We start from the raw sequence: 22,624 nt of genomic DNA, 5'->3' as shown, positions 1-22,624 counted from the left end.
CCTATATTCAATGAAAGGTGCGCAAGTGAATTTGTGCACACTTGTAGAAAGAAAAAAAAAACAAGAGGAAACTAATTTAAATAGGAGCACTGTATGTTGAATTCGTGTACTGTTCTTCCGAGCCCTCGACGCCCTTATGTACAAAGTTCCAACATAACTTCTACCTCGAATATGTCATGCCTTTCGAATTTCTGTGTATCGAGATAGACAGTATGCCGCAAGTTCGATTTTCTTCGCATCGATTGCATTATTTGATTCATCGAATGTTTCAGACCGAGATAAAATTCATATCGAAAATATCACAATTATTCACGTCCATTCAATGGTGGATCATCGACACTTGTAGCATACACTTTTGCGTTGTTCTAAATACAAGCCAAATTAATGCCAAAATGTTCATTACAGAATAACGCTATGCGTGACGTGAGAGACGGTTATTTTTACGATATCACCGATGCTTCTATAGAATTCTGTAGAGTCGTCCAAGTAATTCTTTTCGCAATAAAATATTCATTCTGTAACGGTAATAACTTTGGATACACGTATCGTGTAATTTAAGTCGCAAACTTGTTCAACCTGCGAAGACAATAATCGTACATTCGCTTATCTCTTCTGTATGCTTCGAAAGGCGCACCATACTTTTTGCTATAATGCTTCGTAAGATACCTGTACGGTAAGATAACAAACACGATATCGGTTAAGTAGCGCTCGAAAAGCTTATCGGTAACAAATTTGCCCTCTGTTTTTGGCATTTACTTGGCTGTAAAGTTTCAACGCATCGTTATATATACGTTATAAAATATTGTTGAGACACACACCTGAGTAACATCACATTCCAACAGCACTTCCATGATTTCTTACGTTTCTGCCCGAGTGTGTACTCCCTTCTTGCGTTGAATTCGAGTGGCTCGAGGGTCAGGAACTGTGACTAAATGTACATAAATGCACCGTCTGTCATTAGCAACATTATATAAATATATACATATATATATATAAAATGATAAATAATATATACATAGATATATAAATATCGTAAAAAAAAAAAAAGATGCGAGTGCACATAAAAACGTGCAAATATTATGCAAATCATGTGGGTATTTTCCAGAGAGTATCGTGTTGTTTTAAGTGAGAAACGCGTTGTGTATTCTACTCGTAATATTTAAATTCCCTAAACATCTCTTACTTACAATTTTACATTTGTTTTATATTGTTCTTTTTTTGTTTTTTAATTAGTTTTTTGTAATAGTAGTGTAATCATTTTTTCGATATACGGACGTACTTTTATATAACGTCTTCACGCAAAATATTGCTTTCTGGACTGAATATATAATTCCGGGATTCTGGGAGAATCGCTTGTCCGCTTTATCATTGCGATATTTCTCGTTCTGTCTTGTGTTGACAAACTGAGGGCCATCATTAGTAGCATTTACCATTATCTATATTTTCTTGTACTTGAAACAGAGTACTTAATTTATTTCATTATTCTTAAAACTTTATACGTATAATTGTATCAGAGTGATACTCTGTATGCATCAAACTTTGTCACTGCCCATTAAACCGTTTGTGACCATGGCATTTTTCACTAATTTCTAGTGTAATGATAATTATTGTACTACTGCTACTATACTTTTCTAACGATAATGTTAGCTGTAAACACGATTCTGCGATTTGTCTTACGTCTCGAATATTCCACTATACGACACTAATATTTTAAATTTGCATCAATGACATGTCTCGAGTTATCACGTTGCCTATTTCTACATTAGCAGCGATATGCGACTTGTTATGACTCGACAACAATGTTTGGCCTTCAGTGGAACCGTAAGCATATGTTTACTGCAGCGTACAGCGTCTTACTTTGAGTGAAGGAGAAGCGTATATTTATACAATATTTTTTACATGGAATTGTTTCTTTTCTCGTCGATTTGATTTGTACGTTTGTTGCTTTAGTAAAATTTTAAATTTGAGGTAATACTTTTAACAGGCGTTCTCTCGAATCGATTAAGTCATGATTATTAGCGAGAAAAGATTCCGTGGCATCTCTTTTCCTTTTTGAGTACGCATAATTTAAAAGACTGTAATTGGTATTTAAAGACTCATAAAGCTGGCTCAGACATTCCTTGAAATATATCGCTAATGAAACGTTACACACAGTGCATGACTGGATGATGTTTGTTAGCTCTCTTACATTATGATATATGACTGAAGAAAAAGAAACGCTGAACACGAAACTCAAAAACAATATGTTAAAGACATTTAGGATAAGAATGGGTGATATTTTAACGATTATATGTTGTACATCGGGAGGCTTCATCTGTAAATAACACTGACTTATTTCTATTGAGATGTTTTCGTCCGATTACATTATGCGCGACTCATTAATTCATTCGTAGTTTTACGATATAGAGCGGAAACATTTCAACTACTACTTTTCAGCGAAATAGTTCCTCTCGCTATATGGGAATACTTCTCGATAAGGAGATTGTTAACTTTTCAATTGTAAAAGTCAAATATCCCGTATTCACTATGATTTTTATTATAACATTCTTACGGAAAAAAAAGAGAGAAATTAAAGACTTCGCTAAAAAGTAACTTGTTCGAATCGTCATTATAGACATTCATCTGTAAGGTCTTCTCATTAACGTTCATCCTCCGGCGATAACGACATGTAAACTAAAAAAAAAAAAAATTAAGTTCTAATAACACGAAAACCCGACGAAACCTTCGTGGAAAATTGCTCGATTTTGAGACTTTGATGTAATTATTATCAATCAACCTATGTATTTCGCCAACTTTCTTGATGGCTTCACGTTTCAAGTTCCAGGCTAAAATACGTTACGCGAGAAACGAAATTATAAATTATTGTATAAATATACTACTAGTTATAAGTTGGTATTGTTAGTCTATACTCACTAAAATTTATCACTACAAGGAAGTCCACGATATTCGTACATTTATATTAATAACATACTAATAATTGTAATGTTACTAAGTTTTTTGTATCATTCCAGAACTTTCGTGTACGTTGTACTTTGGTAGCGTGTCCCTTGTTAGTCTTTATAATTTTTTATGACGTGAAATGTATAGAGCAATATGTGGTTTGTTGTATTCTTCTTCTTGAAAAAAAAATAAAAACGTACACAACTCGCGTCTTCGGAGCGGTTTTGATAATGTAATGAAATACAATCGGCTACACGTTAGCTCCGTGCAATATAGCGAGTTCGTTACTGTGTATAAGATCGCCTCCGATTCATCTGCGGATGAATCAGCAAAGCGGCCGCGGTCGCGTGCGCGCGAGCGCTCGTGCGAATCCGAAGAAGAATATGAATTTAAAAGCAAAGAATAAGTCAAATACTAAATATCGTTGAAAGAATGGGAAATTATTTTGTGATACTTTCTTGCCAGAAAGAATACAACAGGCTGAGGTAAAACATGATAAATGCAATGTTACTAATTAACAACTATACAAAATAAATATTGTGTAATAGGAAGAGTCTGTTGACAAGGAAAAATACCGTGTACATTATGTATTGCCTTGTGGCATCAATAAACTAGTAACTAACTAACGTAACAGCGTGATGTTTCGTTTTTTCCTTGTCAAAGAACGCTGGACGTGAAAAATGGATTGATATTTTGGACGGGTATTGTCTGGAGCTACGTAGTGACACAGCACAGGTAAAAGTTGTAATAACGATTTATTATAGACTGCTTAAGAGATACCGCCTAACATCATTATGTACAAACGTTCGCATAGATTCGTTAAATTATTCGGCAGGAGAATACAGATTCCATATGACGGGTCAGTGTGCTGGCGAATGATGTATAGTTCTTATATTACATTACTCGGTTGATTGGAATTATTCGTCGGAGGACTCCTTGCCATCATCGAGGCCACCTGTGGTGAAACAAATTCCGGATAAACATAGTGTATAGATTCTAGTCAAAAGTATGCGAACGAAATTATTCGATTCGCCGAACGGAGCTACGAGAAGAAAATGTACATTTTGAATCACTTGTTTCCTGAAGAAATCACTCGTGGCCGTTGAGATGTTTTTATCATTTCCCATTTTACATTTAATATAGCCGTACAGGTTCGCACCATTCAAAACGATGGCGATGCAGACGAGCAAAAGCCATTTGAACTTAAGACCGAACAATGCGATGATAAAGAATATTGACCAAAGAAGCGGGCACAAGATCAGAGCCAGCCAAAAGATACGTGCCTCGGTTGCGTTAATGCGATTCTGTTGAACACCCTGAAACACGGGGCGCATAGCAGATATTGGATTTTCAGATGAGGATACAAGTAACTTAAATGTTATCGATGGTTAGCTACATCATCGTCGGATGATTGCTGCAATCGGTGGCTGTGACGATTAAAATTAATTTAATCAAATAATTACCAGCACCTAATTATAATACCGTACAAGCAACGGTGGATTTAGAAAGTGTCAAGGGTACATGACGTAACACAGCTGGTAAACCTTGAACTACTCGATCTCATTAAATCAGTGTTCGGTGAAACGTAACATTCAAAAAAAAATATATATATACTTGATAATTGAAAGTTATGTTAAAATGCGGGTTGTACGAATGCTACGACATTTATATACATCTATAACCGGATCTCTCATGTCACTTGCTATAAATATAAAGCAAGCGCTAGTTAAATAAAACAGGCACCTGTTCCTGTGACGGAAGAGTTTAAGAATTTAAATGCAATGGTCGATTTCCTTGTCGATTATACAAAATTTCAGATTCAATAAGACAAAGGCAATCAATTTCAACATAATGCATATTCAAAGTTTTAAATTACGATAAATTGCATGTGCATGAGCAAATATATGTTCAACATGAGTGAAAGTACATATATAATCGAGCGAACCTTTTTAGATTCGAAAACCCAATGACTCTTGCCATCGTCGTCCACATAATTCCACCATCTAAGGCCGACCATTAATCTGCCAGTAATATTCTTAACTGTCCAGAAATCCATCGATAAAAGTAGTACAACAGTTACAAAGCTCGCTATAAAACTATTGGAAAACCAACCGCAAAGCATATAAACTACTATAGCCGCTATCCTGAAGGCCAAGTGAAACAGCGTAACGTATGGGTGTCTAGAATTATAAAGGATAATATTTCATCTTACAGAAGTGTAATCCACTTGCACAAAGAGATATATGTCTTCGTTATATGTACTTAAGCTTGTTGGCATTTTGGGCCGCCTCCTCCTCCTCACCGAAAGCGATCGTGTCGTCGTCCATCAGTAAAGGTACCTGTAAACGAGATTGCGAGATATTCCGCAGGAATGTCGAAATGTGTTTATCGTTTTTATGCAAAGATCATTCGCGTAGCCACGTACTTATGACACGAGAGAACGGAGAAACGCAAAAAAATTAACCGCCAAGTAGAGTCCCGAGAGAGAGAGAGAGAGAGAGAGAGCACCGTTTGCCCACGTCAGTCAACACGAGAAATCAACGCGATCCTTTGCGACACAATCCTTTCTTCGCTAGTATACATACGGAAAATGAACGTCAGAGTGTAACGATATATCTTCCACCTACTATCGCCAACTAGGCAACTATTACTCTCGGTAGTCCCCTCCGTAAGAAAACGACTATTTCGCTATACGGACAACCGAATGCTTCGGGGGACGCTACGACTAAAAAAAGAACACACACAAAACATGATGCAGCGTCAGTATGTGGACGCGATCGCGCGGATAATAATTGCTGCACACCTACCGATGCGGACGCCATGTTTCGGACGTTGACAGCAGACACAGCGTCGCGCGTCGTCTGCTGCAACGGCTGCCAACAGTCGACGATAGTTCCCCGGCTACTTCGTCGCGCGAAAACGGTGTTTCCTCAAAATGCAACGTGACGTCCGGCGTTCCGGCGTTTCACCGGCTGCGAGCATTGTCGATCAAGGCGAGTACCTTGGCACCGTTAATAACCGGTGCGGATTGCGGCCTCGGCTCGCGTAAAGATCACGCTCGCGAGGCGCACAGCGACCAAGACCGAACGGCCGACAGCGATTGGCTGAGAACGGAAGCCGTCGCCACCGCCGCGCTGACCGAACGCCCCCCACGTACTTACTCGCGTATATACATGCGCGCATACATACGTCACGACGACGTGACCAACCCTGCTTGCTTATCGGCGCGAGGGAGAGAAATCGAAGGCGCGCTCGCGCGTCCGGCCCCGCTTCCGCCTTCGTCCGCACCCACATGCACGTTCGCGCTCATCCACGCATCCACGCAGCGCGTCGTGTCCGGTCGCACACACGTGTAGTGCGTGCGTATGCGAATCAATTAGAACGATATTCGGAAGTCACGATTGACGACGCACGCGCGCGCGCGCACGCGGGTGTGCGGAGCAGCGGCGGGGGCGATAATGCGTCGCGATACGGCCAAAGTGCGCGGCGGTGGTAACACGCTCGTTCGCCGTTTATTCGTACGTACGTGGTAGTGGTGTGTGTCCGTGACTCTCGACGCTCGTGTGTCTCGTCGGTGACACGATGCTCGTATGTCGTCGGTGGGCTCGACGCTCGTGTATCGCTGGTGCGCGCGGTGGTTGAGATAAGCAACGCGGGGGACTGAGTGCACGCGAATTCCGTCGGGTGTTCGGTTCTTTCGTGGATCGTTCGCTCGCTCGCTCGCTCTCGCGCTCCCGTACGTCGGCGCCGTGACGCGCTCCGTCCGTCGACCGCATATAAGCCACGCTCGTCTTGCTCGATGTGACGTAGGGACGCACTCGCTCAGGATGCTCAAGGATCACACAGCGACCACCCAAGCGCTTCTCGGGACCCTGTTCACGTGGGCTCTCACCGCAGCCGGCGCCGCGCTCGTCATCGTCATACGGGGGAAACAAGTGAGTTGACCCGTCGTCATCGTTTGTTCTTGGCGCGCGGTTGCTGCCGCCGCCGTTGTTGTTGCTGTTGCTGCTGCTGCTGCTGCCGTTGCCATTGCCATTGCTCGCGATAACTCTTCTTTTCATGTATCAAACCGCGTTGCAACGCGACGCGTGTCAAACGCCATCCCGTCGTCTCGTGAAAAACTTAACCTCTCTGGCGCGTCCTGTACGATGCTTCTCTTGGCTTACGGATCAGCACTTCGAACCGTGCGAACCTACACTGTTTCAGAATGAACGTATCCTTACAGTTGCACTTTCTACACCTCGCGTTTTCCCATCTTTCCTCTCTGTAAACGCGTGTTCGAACATTTTGTCGTTTCCCGTCGCGGATTGTTTCCGATCGAAAGAGCGCAGGTCTCAACGCGCCGTTATTCGAATCCGACAAATGATCTTAACGCGCGTTCAACAATCTATTGGATTTTGCTGATAAATTTGACGCGTATTGTCGATATTCGACTCGCAAGGCGGAAGGACCAATCGGCGTTGACGCGTCGAACGCGCGGTGCTCGATTATCGATACGATACGAATGAACTTAGGCGCGGAGGAATAACCGTAACGTCTTTCCTTTTGAGCCAAAATGGCATCCCGAACGGACGCACCGACGTTCACGAGCGCATTTGTAGCGGCATTAGCAGCAACAATCTCGTCCGCGCGATTGTGTAAGTGACATTTTCTTGGCTGGCTGCACGGCGTAAACTTAAATTTAGAGTCGGTAAAGCGGGATGAAGCGGCAGCGGCGACCACGGCGTCTCCTCGCTTTGCGGGCTTGATGCGGCCGCGCGAGCGCCTAATCCGCCGCTTCCTCCGAGACTTTAATCCTCCTACTTCCTGCGACTTAATTCGCGCGAGCACAACGAGAGAACGCGACTCTGACCGTGCGCTTTCACATTTTCCTACGCAAGCTATGAGCGTGTCGTCACGAATTTTGTCCTTGTTCTTCGAAGTAACCGAGATCACGTTCACCTTCGGGCAATATATGGCCTTCATCGCGAGCTTCACTTGTTAATTCGCTACGCGGCGGCCCCCGGATATACGGAAACTCTCGCTTGACCGTTATCGTTTTGATATGTTTTGCATTGACGACCTGGAGTAGAATATTCGGCGCAGATCGCAGGTTAGGTATATCGCGTACGAGGAAATTGTTTCGAGAATTTTAATTTTATCGAATGTTTGTAATGGAATGCTGCGCGTTATCTTTCCTAGAACTTTCTAGAAAAAAAAATGGTAGCCACGTTGGATTCCACGTATTATTTTTTTTTGTCAGTAGATATTTTTTATCATGGATTTTCCTTGTTTTCTTGATAGTGAGATAACGAAATATATTTTTTCTCCTCGATATCATCAGTGGCTGATATCAAGCGTAATATATGCGGAAAATACACAAACAGCGTCATATTATTCTCATCGTAGATATCGCTCGATGTTATCTACCATCTAATAATTTTTACTTCTAATTCAACAATGCGTAACTGCTCAAATAGCATATAATTAGACAGTGAATTATACTGTAAACAAAATAAATTCTGAAAGTTTTACGAAATTCATTTTGAAGTGGAGAAAAAACAAATATTTTGTCGTGAAAAAAATTTCACAATAAGAATTTCTGATGAGGGAGAGGATCATTATATTTACAACATAATATCCGCAGTGCATTTGCGGGGGATTATCTAATTGATATCGCAAACGTGATTGTACGAGAGACAAATAGGACTTGCCGGTGATATTTCCGTGCAATTGATACACAAGATAAAGAGCACGTTACGCATATTGAAATATTGACACAGATATCGATATATTCTCGTTGTGTGTTTACGCATACGTACATTTCCAAGTAAATATTCGTACCACACCCTTGCGATGTCGCGACGGAAGTTGAACTTGCACTTGACGAAATTGTGGAAACGGACTTTAAAACTGCGTTCAGAGACATGCTATTAGCGCTATCTAAAATTATTTGTGTAGCAAAATAGCGCGATAATGATAGTGAACGTCACGAGAGCTACTGACACGCTACTTCGAAAAGAATAGCGTTGATAGTGCGCAATTATGGCGTATTAACGCCATTATATATTTATATATTTACTATTAGTGACGTAAGGCTAATAAATGCTAAGAGCCCAAATCAATAAATGGACAGCTAAGGTCATTGAATGATTTAATATAGTAATGTTAACATCACCCTATTACCGTATTCGAGAAGTTCGCTTTTACTAATGCGCTGTTGGTTCCATGAACAGTTTTAATAGCACAAATAAAGTCCCTCCAAATTAATAGTGTTCGAAGAAAACGCTATTAGTACTACTAATAGAACTCCCTAATAGAAATTAAACTGGAAAAATAATTTAACAACGAAAGAAACACGCAAATTCACAAGACTGAAACTTGCTGCGAATGCTATTCCTTCACTTCTTTTCCTAGATTGTGCAAATACCCCGTCCTCTGACCTTAAAGTATAAATAAGTGGAGCTATTTTGTAATATACACGCGCGTGCTACAAGTTTCTTATAAAATAAACTCGTGTGCGCGCAACTCTCTTTAAATTTTCAAACAGCACCACCTATCTTCTTTCTATTCACTTGCTTTCCTCTAATCTTAATGCAAAAGAGTCGCAAATTCTATAAAGACAATACGTTTCCGTTTTAGCGGAAGCTCCTCGATGTCAGTCTGGGGTTCGCTGGCGGCGTGATGGTGGCCGCGAGTTACTGGTCATTGCTGGCTCCAGCGATCGAAATGGCAACCGAGAGCAAGATATACGGGGCGAACGGCGAGTACGCGTTCGTGCCGGTCGCAGTTGGCTTCGTCATCGGCGCGGCATTCGTATACGGGACGGACATGTTGATATCTACCCTCGGCATTCAGTCCCCCAATGTGCTTTTAGCTATGCAATCAGTCGGTACGAAACAAAGACGCAAAATTGCGAAACTAAAGAGTGACGAGGACTTAGACGATAATGTTCCGTTTAACGACGTACAGATTTCCGGAAGTGGAAAAATGTACTCTAGTGTCGAGTCGACCACTATCGATGGTATTTCATATTCCTCTCGTAAAATTCCAGTTTTCCTCTCTGTAGGCTTGGAAAATGGGATCAGTTCGCGATACATATACTATACTATTCTATATTTATATATACATATGTCTATATATGTATATAAACGTCAGTGTACACTCGCCCCTCTTTGCTTTGTCGCAGACATAGTTGGTTTTTATCCAGGGATAGGCATTTTTCTCGTTTTTTATTATCTTCATGAAAAACGATCCGCCGATATCGATCCGTCTTAAGATGCAACCGACGCACAAGTTGAAACTTTTGCATGTAGCATGGCTCGAATTGCTTGTATAAACAGCGGTAGAACGGTAAAATCATTCACTCCAGAATTTTCCGCTCCTTAACTTGATATAAAGTATTGCTGTTTCGGTAAATTGAGCTTCGGTAATTCTCCAAATTTATCACGTGCATTGACATTGAGACATTCTATTTTCATGAAATTAAAGTTCTTGTTATTCGAGCGACTAGTTAAATTTCAAGCAGAGTCTAATTCATGAGAAAGCCTAATATTATTGCTCCATTTCTTATATCAAAATCATTGCTTATTCTGGATAAATATACTATCTGTATTTAATTGTGAGCGATGTGTAGTTTCTCGTTTGCAAAGTAACATTCAATAGAAAAGAAACATGAATGATTGATTGGCATAACATATTTGCTCCAAAATACCTCAAGCTTTGTATTAGTATATGCATGGTGTTTGTAGTAAAAATATGTAGAACTCCGACACGCGAATTCAAACTAAACTTACAAATAAAAATACCCGACTTCCCCAAACCGGCTAAATATATACTACTTAAACTTAAAACTTAAATCATAAATTGTAAGTCGCTAACGAGTGATGTGACAAGGAGTGAACGATATACACAAGGCCGAAAATATTCGTTTAAAATATATCACTAATACAAAGTGCACGTCCGCGTAAAATATCGCTTAATGATACATACTTCAAATTAAACAGATAATAACATCTCTTTGGATTCGTGTGAGGAGTTCTATGAGCTTGAAATAACTGATCTTATTAACCCTGCCTAAACGAACCTAATTTGCTCGTCAAACGGGCAAATAAAGAATATATCCGCAGTATAAAAAGATTCCCCTCTTTCTCTCTTTCTCGATCTTTCTGATAAAAGTTATATTTGCATGAAGTGCTCCTGTGCCTGTGGTTTTTTGAAAATTTGTGCCAGGGTGGAGCGTGGTATATGGGTTGCTGTCAATGTTTACTTTTTCAGGCTTCTACGAACAGAATAGTAGACGTCGACAAATAGCGAATATAAACAGAGCGTCAGAATCGGGAGAAATCGGCACGGTTTACGAAGATCCCAATAACGAGGCGAGAAACAATCAATGGCGGAGGATATTGCTGCTAGTTGTGGCGATTACGGTACATTTCTGCAAGATAATAAATAACAACCGTTCGAACCGTTCGTTCAGATATCGAACCGTTCGCATATCACACGAACTGTCAACGGAATAATAACGCGCATTTCGACTTTTGCAACTAGGTGCATAATATTCCCGAGGGCCTCGCAGTTGGTGTGGGCTTCGGAGCGATAGGAAGCAGCGCATCAGCAACATTCGAAAATGCAAGGTAAGCTGCATAGTTCCGACAAAGTATAGTATACATTTCACTGCCTCGCATTTTAGAGCCACAAATGATTTATTCATTTACCGAGTGAATTACTTTATATAAATATACTGCGCGCGAAAATGATGAAATTACTTATAGTGAAAATTTCGATTTTAGATTTTTTAGTATATATAACGATTGCAAATTTAAATATGTCGCTATTGAAACAAAAGGAATTTTAAAAAGAATACGTTCTATGTCTGTTACGACGTTGCACGACGCTACTAACGACGAAGACTGTACTATTAGTATTGCTGGTTTAGATCAATCTTGCCTATTCAATTGATTACGCGAGTTACAAAGGTTAAATGCGAAGTTAGCGAACTGGTGGAATTTTATGTATTATCGTGAACAGTACTGGCGATATCGAAAGGAAAGCAATTCGAAATAACTCTGGGAGAAAAAAGCGACAATATTAATATTATTCGCATTCCAATCCGTGAGATGAAAACGGGTTTGGAATTTATAAAGAATTCATGATATTCCGCTTCATTTCGATCATTGATTACACAGTCATGGTATTTGTATCACATTCCAAGAGCGATATGTCATTAGCGCGCGACCAGTTTCGCATTATAAAATACATATTTTATTATTAAGATGATTCGAGATTGCGTTAATAGTAGTTGACGTAATTCAGACAGAACAGGCATTTGAGGAAAAATTTTGTTTGCTTAAAAGGAAGAAGAAAATAATCGAAATCTCACGAGACTAAATTTTGCACAAATGCAAAGATGTTTGCATTGCTTTATTAAAAAAAAAAAATTAAAAGATAAATAGGAAAGAGCATAAAATACAAAATGATAAACGAGCCTATCGGGCCGGAGAAGCGTATCTGGAACATTGCTCCGACATGTTTTCGGAATTTTTGCGGGTTGATGACCTCTCGGGAATTTGCACGTTCGTCCAAGTTTCCCGCTGCGCGTTATCGACGCTCTTTTCCTGAGTCTCCGACTGTACGCTGGATGGCAGCAGCATGAGGTACTCGCAGTCTCATGATCGAGGTGGTCGGAACAAGGCGAGCCGGCCGAGCGGCTCGCGTGGTAGGAGGTCTCCATGAATGAGCTCTATGGTGGTCGACCGCGACCGCCAGTTGGAGGCGAAGTTTATTGGCTTCGGACGGTGCCTGCGGGCGCGCGGGAAGGGAAGGGCACGTGTGGCCCTGGAATCCGACGAGCCCTAGGCGCCGCGCATTCCATTCCACTGCGTCCCCTCTCGTCCTCCAAACCCCTCTTGCTCCCGTGTCCCGCTTCTTCTTTCGCGCTTTTGCTGCTGCTGTTGCTGCTGCTGCTGCTGCTGCGGCAGCAGCAGCAGCAGCAACTACAACCGCAACCGCCCCTCCTCACCTCATTCGCGCACTGTCGGTGTTTTCGAACTTGCTTCCTTCGGGTTCGCGTTTGCTTTTCGAGAATTTCGCTGACCCGTCTCAGTGTCTACACCCACACACGCACGCGAACTTTATCCGAAACCACGCGGTAATCATACTCGAAATCAACGTCGAAATGTCACGAAATGCCCTTTTTGGGACCGGTCGCGCATTGTCGCGGTTTGCAGGATGTCGCGTAGCGATGTATTTTCCATTGTACGCCACGAGTCATTGTACTCTCGGTCATCTCTTCGCGTCAGCATATTCGAAACATTAATTGAATCATTAATTGTCCACCGATCGGAAAAAGCAGTTGCTGTAACGTCGCGTTTGATACTTTCTCGCGTACTCTTTCTCTCTTCTTTAACAGCCATTTAAACGGAATGCACGCGAAGCGTCGGATTACCTCGGCGAGCTTCGAGCCCGAATAACCGCGGACATGATCACGCGTATATATGGAGCCTAACTTAACATCACATGCGCCGACACGAACGGAACGGCATTCCGACGCATTCAAATGACGACGGAGCTCGGATTCCGCGGTCGTCCCCCGTAGTCGGTCGGTGGCGATGGGCCCATTAAGAATCCGTGGAATGAATGGACCGCGTCTCCGCTTTCCTTCTCGCGCGTAATAATTAAGAAAGTGGATCAGCGTGTGGGCGGATCCAAATCCCAGCGACGGTGTCGCAACGATGTCTCGGATCTATACCGATACGACGCAACATCGACCGACGTCGCGAACAATGAATATAATATCGCGCTTTGTATAAACCGCCGCTAAGCAGCAGATTTTCAATTCGTCGTACGTTCTTGACAGGAATGCGGAATATCATATGTGGTTTTTTTATCGTTTGTTTTTTTTTTTTTTTTACTTTTTTTTAATAGTTATTTTCGTTTTCGTTACGACCAATAATAACAACATCGTAGATGCGAAGTTTGCATAGGTAAATAGATTGTAGTTCGACATAGGTAAAATGTACGCTCGTCAATAATCTTAGAAATCAGGCAACGACGTCCGTTTCCAGCGATAATAGAGATAAGAGTACTCGCGACATCGATCGGACCATCGACGAGAAACGGGGACAATTAATAGCGCAGCGAAAGCTATTTTCTCGGGATTTTCTCCGCGACTCTCTGCTTAATCTGGGAACAATCTGGGGCCGACGACGCCTTTCACGAAAAGTGATTAACGGCGTCACCTTAAAAGCGGTCGAAAAGCGACGGCTAAACTATTTCGGAAGTGAAACTTCCCACACGGTGTGCGGCTTATTGGCGGTTATTGGTAAATCGTAGCCGCGGCTAATAAGAGAGAAATTTCGCAACAATTTCGGCGCGCTACGCGCTTTGTGGCGCGCTTTTGCTGCTGCCGGGCTGCCGCGTGCAACCTAGTCCTCTTTCGAGAGCGCCGAGAGAAGGACACGTTGCCGATGCCCGTTTGGAAAAATCGCTCGGCCTTGAGCGACCCTAGCATGCCCTTTTCTGGCCCGACCAGTTCGTAACGAACGGCATACCATTCTCACGACGATTGCGATTAACCAACCCCCTTGGTCCTGCATATATTTTCAGCTGCGCTGGAAGGCTCGCGCCGCCGGAGCGCGGTTGTATACACGTACAAGGTGTCCGAAACGTGTCGCTAGTTGCGTTACTTTGAGGAAAGTTCGGACACATCTTAAAGCGTGGCCGTTGCGTAAGCATCGCTATCCTATGACTAAACTCGGTTTTCCTGTCCATAAATCGTGCGCTATCGATTGCAGTATCCGCAATGGACGGAATAAAAAAAAAGCTCTGAAGGAGACCGTTGTCACGGTGTCCCGGTCAAGGAGAACGTCATCGAGACGTAGTCGCGATGGAAATGAAATTTTGCGCAATTCGAGCGACCGGCTCCGCCGGTCGCGCGACGGCCGACCTACGTTCGCGTCGCGTCCTTTCCAAGGAAACGTAACTCTACTCGCGATGGCGGCGGTGGCGGCGGCATAAGTTCCGGTCAACGGTGCTGAAAGAATCATGAATGAAACGTTTCGCAGTTTCTGCTGCGCTGCAACGATCGCCACCGCCGCCGGTGTTGCGGAACGACGATCGACGGAGATGCGACAAGAAATTGAAGGAAAAAGAGGAGAGAGAGAGAGAGAGAGAGAGAGAGAGAGAGAGAGAGAGAGAGAGAGAGAGAGAGAGAGGAGGAGGAGGCAGGCGTTAGCAGGTAGATGGAAAGGTACGGGCAGCCGAAGCAACGAGCAGATTTGCGCCCGTTGCAAAGCGCTCAAGGAGATCCGGTACTGACTCACTACCGAGCGGTGCTATGCGAATTTTTCGCGGAATGTGGGTCTCTCTGCCGTTCGCTTCTTTCGTCCTTTATTCACGCTTTTTCCAGAAATTCTCGCATTCCTGCGTCGCATCACGTCGCGGATTACACGCTGCCGATTTTGTCGGATAAACGGCGAAGAGCAGAGAACGTGGCCGCGGGATGTAATTCGGATCTGTACGCGATGCCGCGATTCATTTCTCTCCTCTCGAGCAGTCGTGTGGAATACGAGGAAAATTTGCGCGTTAGTTAGCAACGCGGAAAATATCGCTTTTCGACGTCCCACGTCGCGTGTTGGCGTGTAGGCGCATATTTGCACGGTAGAATGCAAACGTCATCGTCGATTTTTGATCCTCTGCTTTTTCGGCGCGTGCTCAACAAGCTGGAGGTGACAAGTAGCATCTCTCGACGTAATCGTGGACGCGCTTTCGAGCCCGGGAGAGAACGCGTTCCCTGAAATTTATTTACGGCGCGCCGTAAACGCGGACAACGTTTCGGATCACCGTAGGCGGAGTACGATCTCACAAAGGGCGCGAGGATCTGATTTGTATACACACTGGCCCTCCTCACCCCTCACCTCCTTCCCTTCCTTCTCTCCTCCATTGTCCTCCTACTCGTTCTTTTTCGCGGCGCTGCTGCCGGACGAGAGAAGGTGGAGGTTGTGAGCGGTGAGGACGAGAGGAGCGGAGAGAACGTGTGTAAAAACGGAGGAACCGCGGGGTCTCCGAGTCGCTGCGCCACGTAGATGAGGTGGTGCTATGTTAAACATGGCGCCGGACAAAGCTGCCGACGAAACCATCTCATTTCAGTGCTATCCTCTCCCGGCTGCCTTATTATATACCGGCCGACCGGCGCTCACCGCGGTCCCTTCTTTCTTCCTCTCGCTCTCTCTCTCTTTCGCCCGATATCCTCTCATCCTTATTCTCTCTCTTTCTCTCTCTCCTTTCCTTTTCTTTTTTCTGCTCTCCCCCCCTCCCCTTTTTTTACCTCTTCGCCTGCGTTCCCTCTTCCTTTTACTTCCCCCCTCTCGCTAACCCTGCTGCCGCCCGTTCCCTCCTCCCTTCCAAAAGCTACCTCCCTCATCGTTCTTCCTCTTTCCTTTATCTTCATTCCGTTCTCGTTTCCCCTCGATATCCCGTGCATGTCCAGTCTAAGACGACGATGAAGGTCGAGATTGCGAACTTTTGATCCTTCGATATCGCGGCATTCGTCTCGAAGACGCTGCGGGCTTTTTTTCAATTTGCACCAACAAATTGTCCGGATTCCAGTGACTTTCTTTTTTTTATCGCTCTGGTCGCGACTTTCTGAACGGAGAAACGCCGGCAATTGAAGGGGGTGGAGACATTCGTAGACGACGTAACGGAGTTGACGACGCGTAATCAGGCAACGAAATTTCATATAATTTTCATACGAATGAGCCTCCTCGAAAGAGCCACGCTACGAGAGATTGCGATGGTAAACACGACGAATTAATGACTCGGCTATCGAGCGAGCGTTTCCCGGCGTTCCTCTGGTCGGATCTGGTCCCTGTTACGGTCTCCGTAACGTCGGGTCTGTTCTCCGGCAGCCCTAATCGTCGTGGGTACTTTGTACCGGCGGTGCTTATCTCACGCGGAAAACCAATTCTGACGTGCGCTAATAGCGACGGAAGTCGGCTACGATATAGTACTTCCCGCTCGGGCTCAGCTCGCTGCATAGTGGATGCACGTGCGCCGCGTGCAGTTAGGCGCGATATAGGCCTCGCGTATGTACGAGCTCCTGGCGAGCTCTCTCGGAGGGGCTCGTGCGTGTCGGAGTAATTTCTGTTGTCGGCGATTTTCACGGCAAGAGACCGACCAGTTCCTCGAACATCGTTCCCGATCTCGCATACCTGTCGGCATGCAAATTGCGGGGAAACCACGCCGTTCGTTTCCTCCCTCGCTTATATTTGCCGCGACACTCCCAAATTATTCGTCGTCACGGCCGTCACCGGTGAGTTTACCGGAAACTGTGCGCAATTTGACAAATCGTTCGTCCTTACACCGCGAAGCCTAGCTTTTACGTAGTCTGTCGCCTGTGACGTCTCGGCACGATACGGCCGGTCACGAGGCTTAATGGCCGGGCGTGTAGATATTAAGTACCGCGAGAGAAAAAGGCAATCGGTCGGCGGCGATATCGCCGCAGCGAAAGTTAATGAGAATTGGAGAGATTAACGCTCATTAACGCGAAGCGCTCGCGCTCGTACGCGCGTTTTACGACATCGCGAGAGTATCAGCTTTTCGTCGCGTTGTAATCGCGGGAGCGGGTCAAAAATGGGTGGAGGGGGGAGGATATTAAATCTCGAAACTAACGACGAGGTAGAACTCGCCGCTACTCCGACATGATTGCTTCGAACGACGTCGAAAATCGAGCGACTGAGTTTCCTCCGCGCGCCCTTAAGGGCCGCGCTCGACGGGTCGTGCGCGCGGCGGCTACCGTGGTCTCGTCTCTTTCACGGAGTCTCCAGATTGCCTCATTATTCCACGAAGCACGATTACGTCGATAAACATCTCTTCCCGTTTCACCAGTGCACTCTATATAATCATTCAGGCACGACTATGTACGTAGGTCGAGCGTTTTGATATCTGAACTCGCGGGACGGTCTCTAAGGTAGTGACATTCCATGCCGGTACCTTGTCGGTCTCTTATTTCACGCTCACGCCACCCTCGCTTCTCTCTCGCGACATTCTCCGCTTCCTTTCCAATCGCCGGCCGCGATGACGGCGGTCATTAAAGCCCGACTTTAGAATCTATATCGGTCCCGCAGTGTAAATATTTAATTAAAGTCAATCGAGATTAACCGCCTCTCTCTCTCTCTCTCTCTCTCTCTCTCTCTCTCTCTCTCTCTCATCTTTAAAGAGGGTCGGAAGAATATTGATTATAAACCAACGTTTACGGGAACAACTCCATCTCCGCGGTCTTTGGAGCTTCGTCGGTCGACTACATCAACCTTGAACGATTACCAGCGAAGTGCCTCGCGCCGCAGCACGCTGCATTCCAACGATTTCCTTCTTTTCGGCGAGGAAAGCCGTCGAGCGCGTCTTCCACGCGAACGTCTGACAGCCGCTCGACCGATTGCGACGCGACGCGACGCGACGCGACACGATGCACTCGCTGCCGCCACCGCCACCGCCGACTTTCCTCGCTCATTCGTGAGCACTCTCTTCTTCTCGCGCACGGGCCGATGCACCGGCTCGCCGCAGTGCAGCGACTTTGCAATGTCTGGAATGCGGCGGCATTATACATGCGCGCCGCGTACCTTACTCGGAACAGACGAACGAACAGCCGGATCCGTTATGTCCCTCGACGACGACCTCACGATCGTCTGCGGGGACTAACCGAGACCCGCGGCCCGCCTCTGCGCATCTCCCTCTTTCTCCCTCTCTCGTTCTTTCTGCCTCTCTTCCTGCCGCGAAAGCACCCAGGGTTCTAATGCGAGATGCACGCGCTCGCGCGCGCGCACTTTGCCGATGCACCGACGACGACGTCGTCGCAACTGTTGCAACGCGGGAGACACCTGCTTCGCTTTGCCTTGTCTTACCCCTTACCTTGCCTTACCTTACCTTACCTTAGCCGTCACTCGACTGCGATTAATCTTGTTCACCGCATACCGCGATACGCGAGGAACTCGAAGGTACCTCTCTCCGATTAGGCACGAGCGGCTAATGCGAGCTAATTGATTCCGGTTGCGAGCTGACGGTGTGTTACTCGGCCGAGAACAGCCGAGGAAACGGTAGAATAGCGCGCGGTAATAAAACGCGCCAGATCGCGCGGAGCACATTTCGCGGGCGAGCGGTCGCGAAATATATATCGCGATCGTTAGCGATATCTTTAAGTGTATCCTTTATCGCGGCTTTTCAATTCAAAAGTCAATTGCTCAATGCACCGGCATCGCTAAACGGTACTCACGCGATCGATGTGAAATACCGTCAAATTCGATGAAACTTCACCGAGTGTCTTGACAATGGAGGACGTGTAATTGATTAAACAGCAATTCCGGCGGACACCTCGTGTACCACCATGTCGAAGAGTGTGCGAGAGATGTTTCTCGCGTGCGTTACCTCGTGCGCGGCCTCGACGGCTGTACCACGACCAGTAGTCCTGGGTACTCCTGGGGCAAAGAGCGTATGGGACAAGCTCATCGGCGATTGTCAGAGGGTGCGAAATCGGTCGAACACCTCGTCGGCTGCGGCTGCGACGGCGGCAGCGGCAGCGATGGGGTTGATCTTACGGTCTTATGGTTTTATGGCGTTAGGCCGTGGCCGGTGGCCCCGGGACTCTCGGAGCTGAGAAGAGCCGGAGAGCTCGCCTTGGCGTTGGTGGAATGCGGGACGGGCAAATCGCGGTCGGCCCGCTTGCGCCTCGTTCCCATGCATTCCTTACTCCCCCTCTCGCTCCTCTGCGCTCTTTCGTCCTGGGCCCCCCTCTCTCTTTCTCTCTCTCCCTCTCCTTCTCCCTCCCCCTCTTTCTCTCTCTCTCTCTCTCTCTCTCTCTCTCTCTTTTGCGCGTTCTCTCACACGGACACGCTACACCCGTTCCACACCTCCGCGCGCTCCTCGACGCTTCATCCGTCTCGTTCGTTCCCCGTATCTCTTTCTCTATCTTTCTCACTTTGGTAAGTATGTATACGTTATGGCACACATACACCAAGGTCTTTCTCCTTTTCTCTCTTTCTCCCTCCCCCCTCTCTCTCTCTCTCCTCCCTTCTCTCTCTCTCTCTCTCTCTCTCTCTCTCTCTCTCTCTCTCTATCTCTATCTCTCTCTGTATATCGCACCTTTTCCTTTTTCTTCTCCTTTCAAATTCCTCTCTATGTCTCCCGCGTACGCACGGGCGCACACGCGAATTCACGGGTCTTTCCCTTTCTTACTCTCCCCTCTCGCCGTCTCTTTTTCGCTCTCCGAATCCTCAGTCTTGCTCGTTTTTTCTCACGCACACGTACGCACAAGTACATACACGCATCTTTGCGCACGCGATAGACGCGCTCTTTCCTTTCTCGCGCGAGCGCGCTCGTCCGAATCCTTGCGCGAACATCCTTGCACCTCCCTCGGAACCGAACCGTCCCCTCTCGTTCTGTTCCACGACTTCCTCCTGCTTCTCGTCGAACACGCTCCTTTAACCGAGCCGAGCATCGTCGCGGCGAGGAAAGCCTCGTCATGGCATCTTAACCGATCGACTCGTGCCCGACGGGCAACATTGTTGCGAATCAGGTCGACGAAATAAATATTGAGATGGAGCAATATCTCGAGACGCGCGTTATGCGCCCTCGCTCCGACGCGTTGTTATACTCCCTCGCCGTTTTATTTGAGCCTTGATTTTTTTCTTTCGTCCTGATCAAACGATAACGAAATTGCGATATAATTCTTTCGGCTGTTCGCCATTTTGGTCCGGCCGGGCTCATACTGATTTCACGCGATTTCAAACGCTCAAACGTGGCCACTCTCTCTCTCTCTCTCTCTCTCTCTCTCTCTCTCTCTCTCTCTCTCTCTCTCTCTCTCTCTCTCTCTCTTCAAACCTCGGCGCACTTTCAAATCTTCAACGTCCACATTGGACGTGTGAAACTAAACTGTAAGTTTCGAAATTCTTACGAGCTGGTGACGCTGTCTGACATTAAAACGTGGACATTTTCGATCAAAAATCGATAAGAAGGACCAAAAATCAAGGACCAATAGAAGCGACAGAATTTCGCGCGATATCAGCTTCCGACGCGTTGCTCATCCTACGGCAGGCAGCAGCGGATAGGTGTTGCCACGTAAGGACAACCGCGGCTTTATGGAATGCAACATGGCGTCCGCGATGCGTCCGACGAAGCTGCAGCAGCGATGTGCTACACACCGACGAGCTTCCTAGTCGGAGCGCGTGGATGGTCTGTTAAGCTGATGCCATCGACGGCAACAATCGGCTCGATTTCCAATTGGTTGTTCGATCGTATAGATTGCCAGCGACAATTGGACGTCGCGCTCAAACCTTGTGATTCGGACTCGCTTTTCACCGCGTTTCTCCGCACCTCGCGCGTTCCTCTTTCACGCGTCGGGAGAGGACCACCTAAATCGCCCGGTCGTCCGAAATATGCGTAAATAACGGTAGGAGACCACGTAGCACGTGGTCCGATCGCTGGTGCGTGTGCCGGAACTCACACGCGCGTGACTTTTTCTCGCGCCCAAGTGACCGGTCCGGGCGGCTCTCTTTTTTTCTACTAGATGAAATCCGCGCTTTTCGGCGCGAGACGGCTCGACGCCGTCTCGCGTCGTATATTCCGCGCGCACGCGCGCGCGCGGCCAGATTCTTTCGATCGATCGTCCAAATCGCCGGTAAAACTGGGTATTTTAAATAAATCACGCGCGCGCGCGCGCACGACAGAGAGAGAGAGAGAGAGAGAGAGAGAGGGAGAGAAGAGTAGTTGCTCGTCGCTTTGTTCAAATAGACACACTTCTCGACGACGATGTCAAACACGAATCTTCGGGAGTCGCGCTTCCCCGATTTTTCTCTCGGACGGAATACACATTCGTCGCCACCGCGCACAGCCTCAATTAAGACAGCCGTGCGAACGAGCCGCGGCGGGTTTCACTAGAAAAATTCTTGCCAGAAAACTCGCCGTGTGGATCTACGCGCGCGTCGACTCACGTTCGCCAATACTTTCTCCCGGATCCTGAACGAACTCCTCGCGCGAGGCATTCCTCCTCAGCTCTCGGCATCCTCCGCTCCCTGCGAGAGAAAGAGAGAGAACTCTCTCAGCCTCCCTGTTCCTAAGGTTATCTACTCGACTTCTCCCGTCGTACCTTCGCCCACCGTCCCTTCTCGGTCTCGGCCCGGCTACTCCCTCGCGCTCGAATCTCGCGCGATGCCCTCGACTTGGCCGCGTTCGCGCGCTCCTCGTCGCGCCTACACGAAAGAATGATAGCCTCGCTAATAGGCAGATTAGCCACGCATCGAACGTTACGGTGATACGATTAGCGTTAAGGAAAGGTCGGCGTTAATTAATACGTCAGCGCGCGCGCGTATCTCTGCCTCGTCGGATCGTATGAAATAATGAGGCGGACTTATCGCGCGGACAGCTTAACGAGAACTTTATCTCTCTGCGCAAAGAGGAATAAATAACGAATATAACAATCTCGTAACGAGTCAATCTCTCTCTCTCTCTCTCTCTCGTTCTTTTCTTTTCTCAATTTTTCTTTTTCATTTCTTTTTTCTCCTTTTTTTTAACAACGTGTTTGCCCATCTCGAAGAACTACGAGGATATAATAATACGAATGACATGTACGGCCTCTCACAGTGCTATTGACCTTGGCATATAGAATCTTCTTCGACGTGGAGATAACTTTAAGAACACGCCACCTGACAGCCTTTTT

At 46.2% G+C, this 22,624-nt stretch overlaps 2 protein-coding genes across 10 annotated transcripts in view; one reads left to right on the top strand and one right to left on the bottom strand.

Moving 5' to 3' along the window:
• Positions 1-3,676: 3,676 nt before the first annotated feature.
• Positions 3,677-6,645, bottom strand: LOC105185944 (uncharacterized Golgi apparatus membrane protein-like protein CG5021). Of its 7 annotated transcripts, none has more exons than XM_011145821.3 (6): positions 5,748-5,974; positions 5,526-5,665; positions 5,203-5,279; positions 4,886-5,120; positions 4,002-4,256; positions 3,677-3,895 (listed from the first exon to the last, which is right to left on the bottom strand). In XM_011145821.3, exons 3-6 carry the CDS (start codon positions 5,265-5,267, stop codon positions 3,830-3,832), a joined length of 621 nt encoding a protein of 206 aa, XP_011144123.1. In that variant the 5' UTR covers positions 5,268-5,279; positions 5,526-5,665; positions 5,748-5,974; the 3' UTR covers positions 3,677-3,829. The 7 variants fall into 7 exon arrangements, with proteins under 7 accessions (XP_011144123.1, XP_011144124.1, XP_011144125.1 ...); XM_011145822.3 differs by having other exon boundaries at positions 5,568-5,665; XM_011145823.3 differs by lacking the exons at positions 5,526-5,665; positions 5,748-5,974 and adding an exon at positions 6,467-6,645.
• A 49-nt stretch (positions 6,646-6,694) lies between these two features.
• Zip48C (Zinc/iron regulated transporter-related protein 48C) overlaps positions 6,695-22,624 on the top strand; it is a 29,277-nt gene continuing 13,347 nt past the window's right edge. The window contains exons 1-4 of one of the 3 annotated variants that reach the window (XM_011145826.3): positions 6,695-6,875; positions 9,562-9,811; positions 11,197-11,348; positions 11,470-11,555. In XM_011145826.3, the coding sequence (XP_011144128.1) occupies positions 6,768-6,875; positions 9,562-9,811; positions 11,197-11,348; positions 11,470-11,555 (596 nt within the window). In that variant the 5' untranslated portion in view covers positions 6,695-6,767. Of the gene's footprint in view, positions 6,876-7,474; positions 7,578-9,561; positions 9,944-11,196; positions 11,349-11,469; positions 11,556-22,624 lie in introns of those variants that run through there. The other 2 variants (XM_011145825.3, XM_025305802.1) reach the window with 2 other exon arrangements.

This window comes from Harpegnathos saltator, unplaced genomic scaffold, assembly GCF_003227715.2.
Source record: "Harpegnathos saltator strain DR-91 unplaced genomic scaffold, Hsal_v8.6 scaffold714, whole genome shotgun sequence".
In the NCBI taxonomy this organism is placed as follows: domain Eukaryota; kingdom Metazoa; phylum Arthropoda; class Insecta; order Hymenoptera; family Formicidae; genus Harpegnathos; species Harpegnathos saltator.
This window is presented reverse-complemented; position numbering and strand designations above follow the sequence as displayed.

Bases quoted from the DNA above. Each gene is read 5' to 3' on its own strand.
- LOC105185944 (XM_011145819.3), bottom strand. The intron at 5,121-5,202 runs GTACATATAACG...TTATAATTCTAG, and splicing joins CAAAATGCCAACAAGCTTAA to ACACCCATACGTTACGCTGT. The intron at 3,896-4,001 runs GTACATTTTCTT...GTTTCACCACAG, and splicing joins GGAAACAAGTGATTCAAAAT to GTGGCCTCGATGATGGCAAG.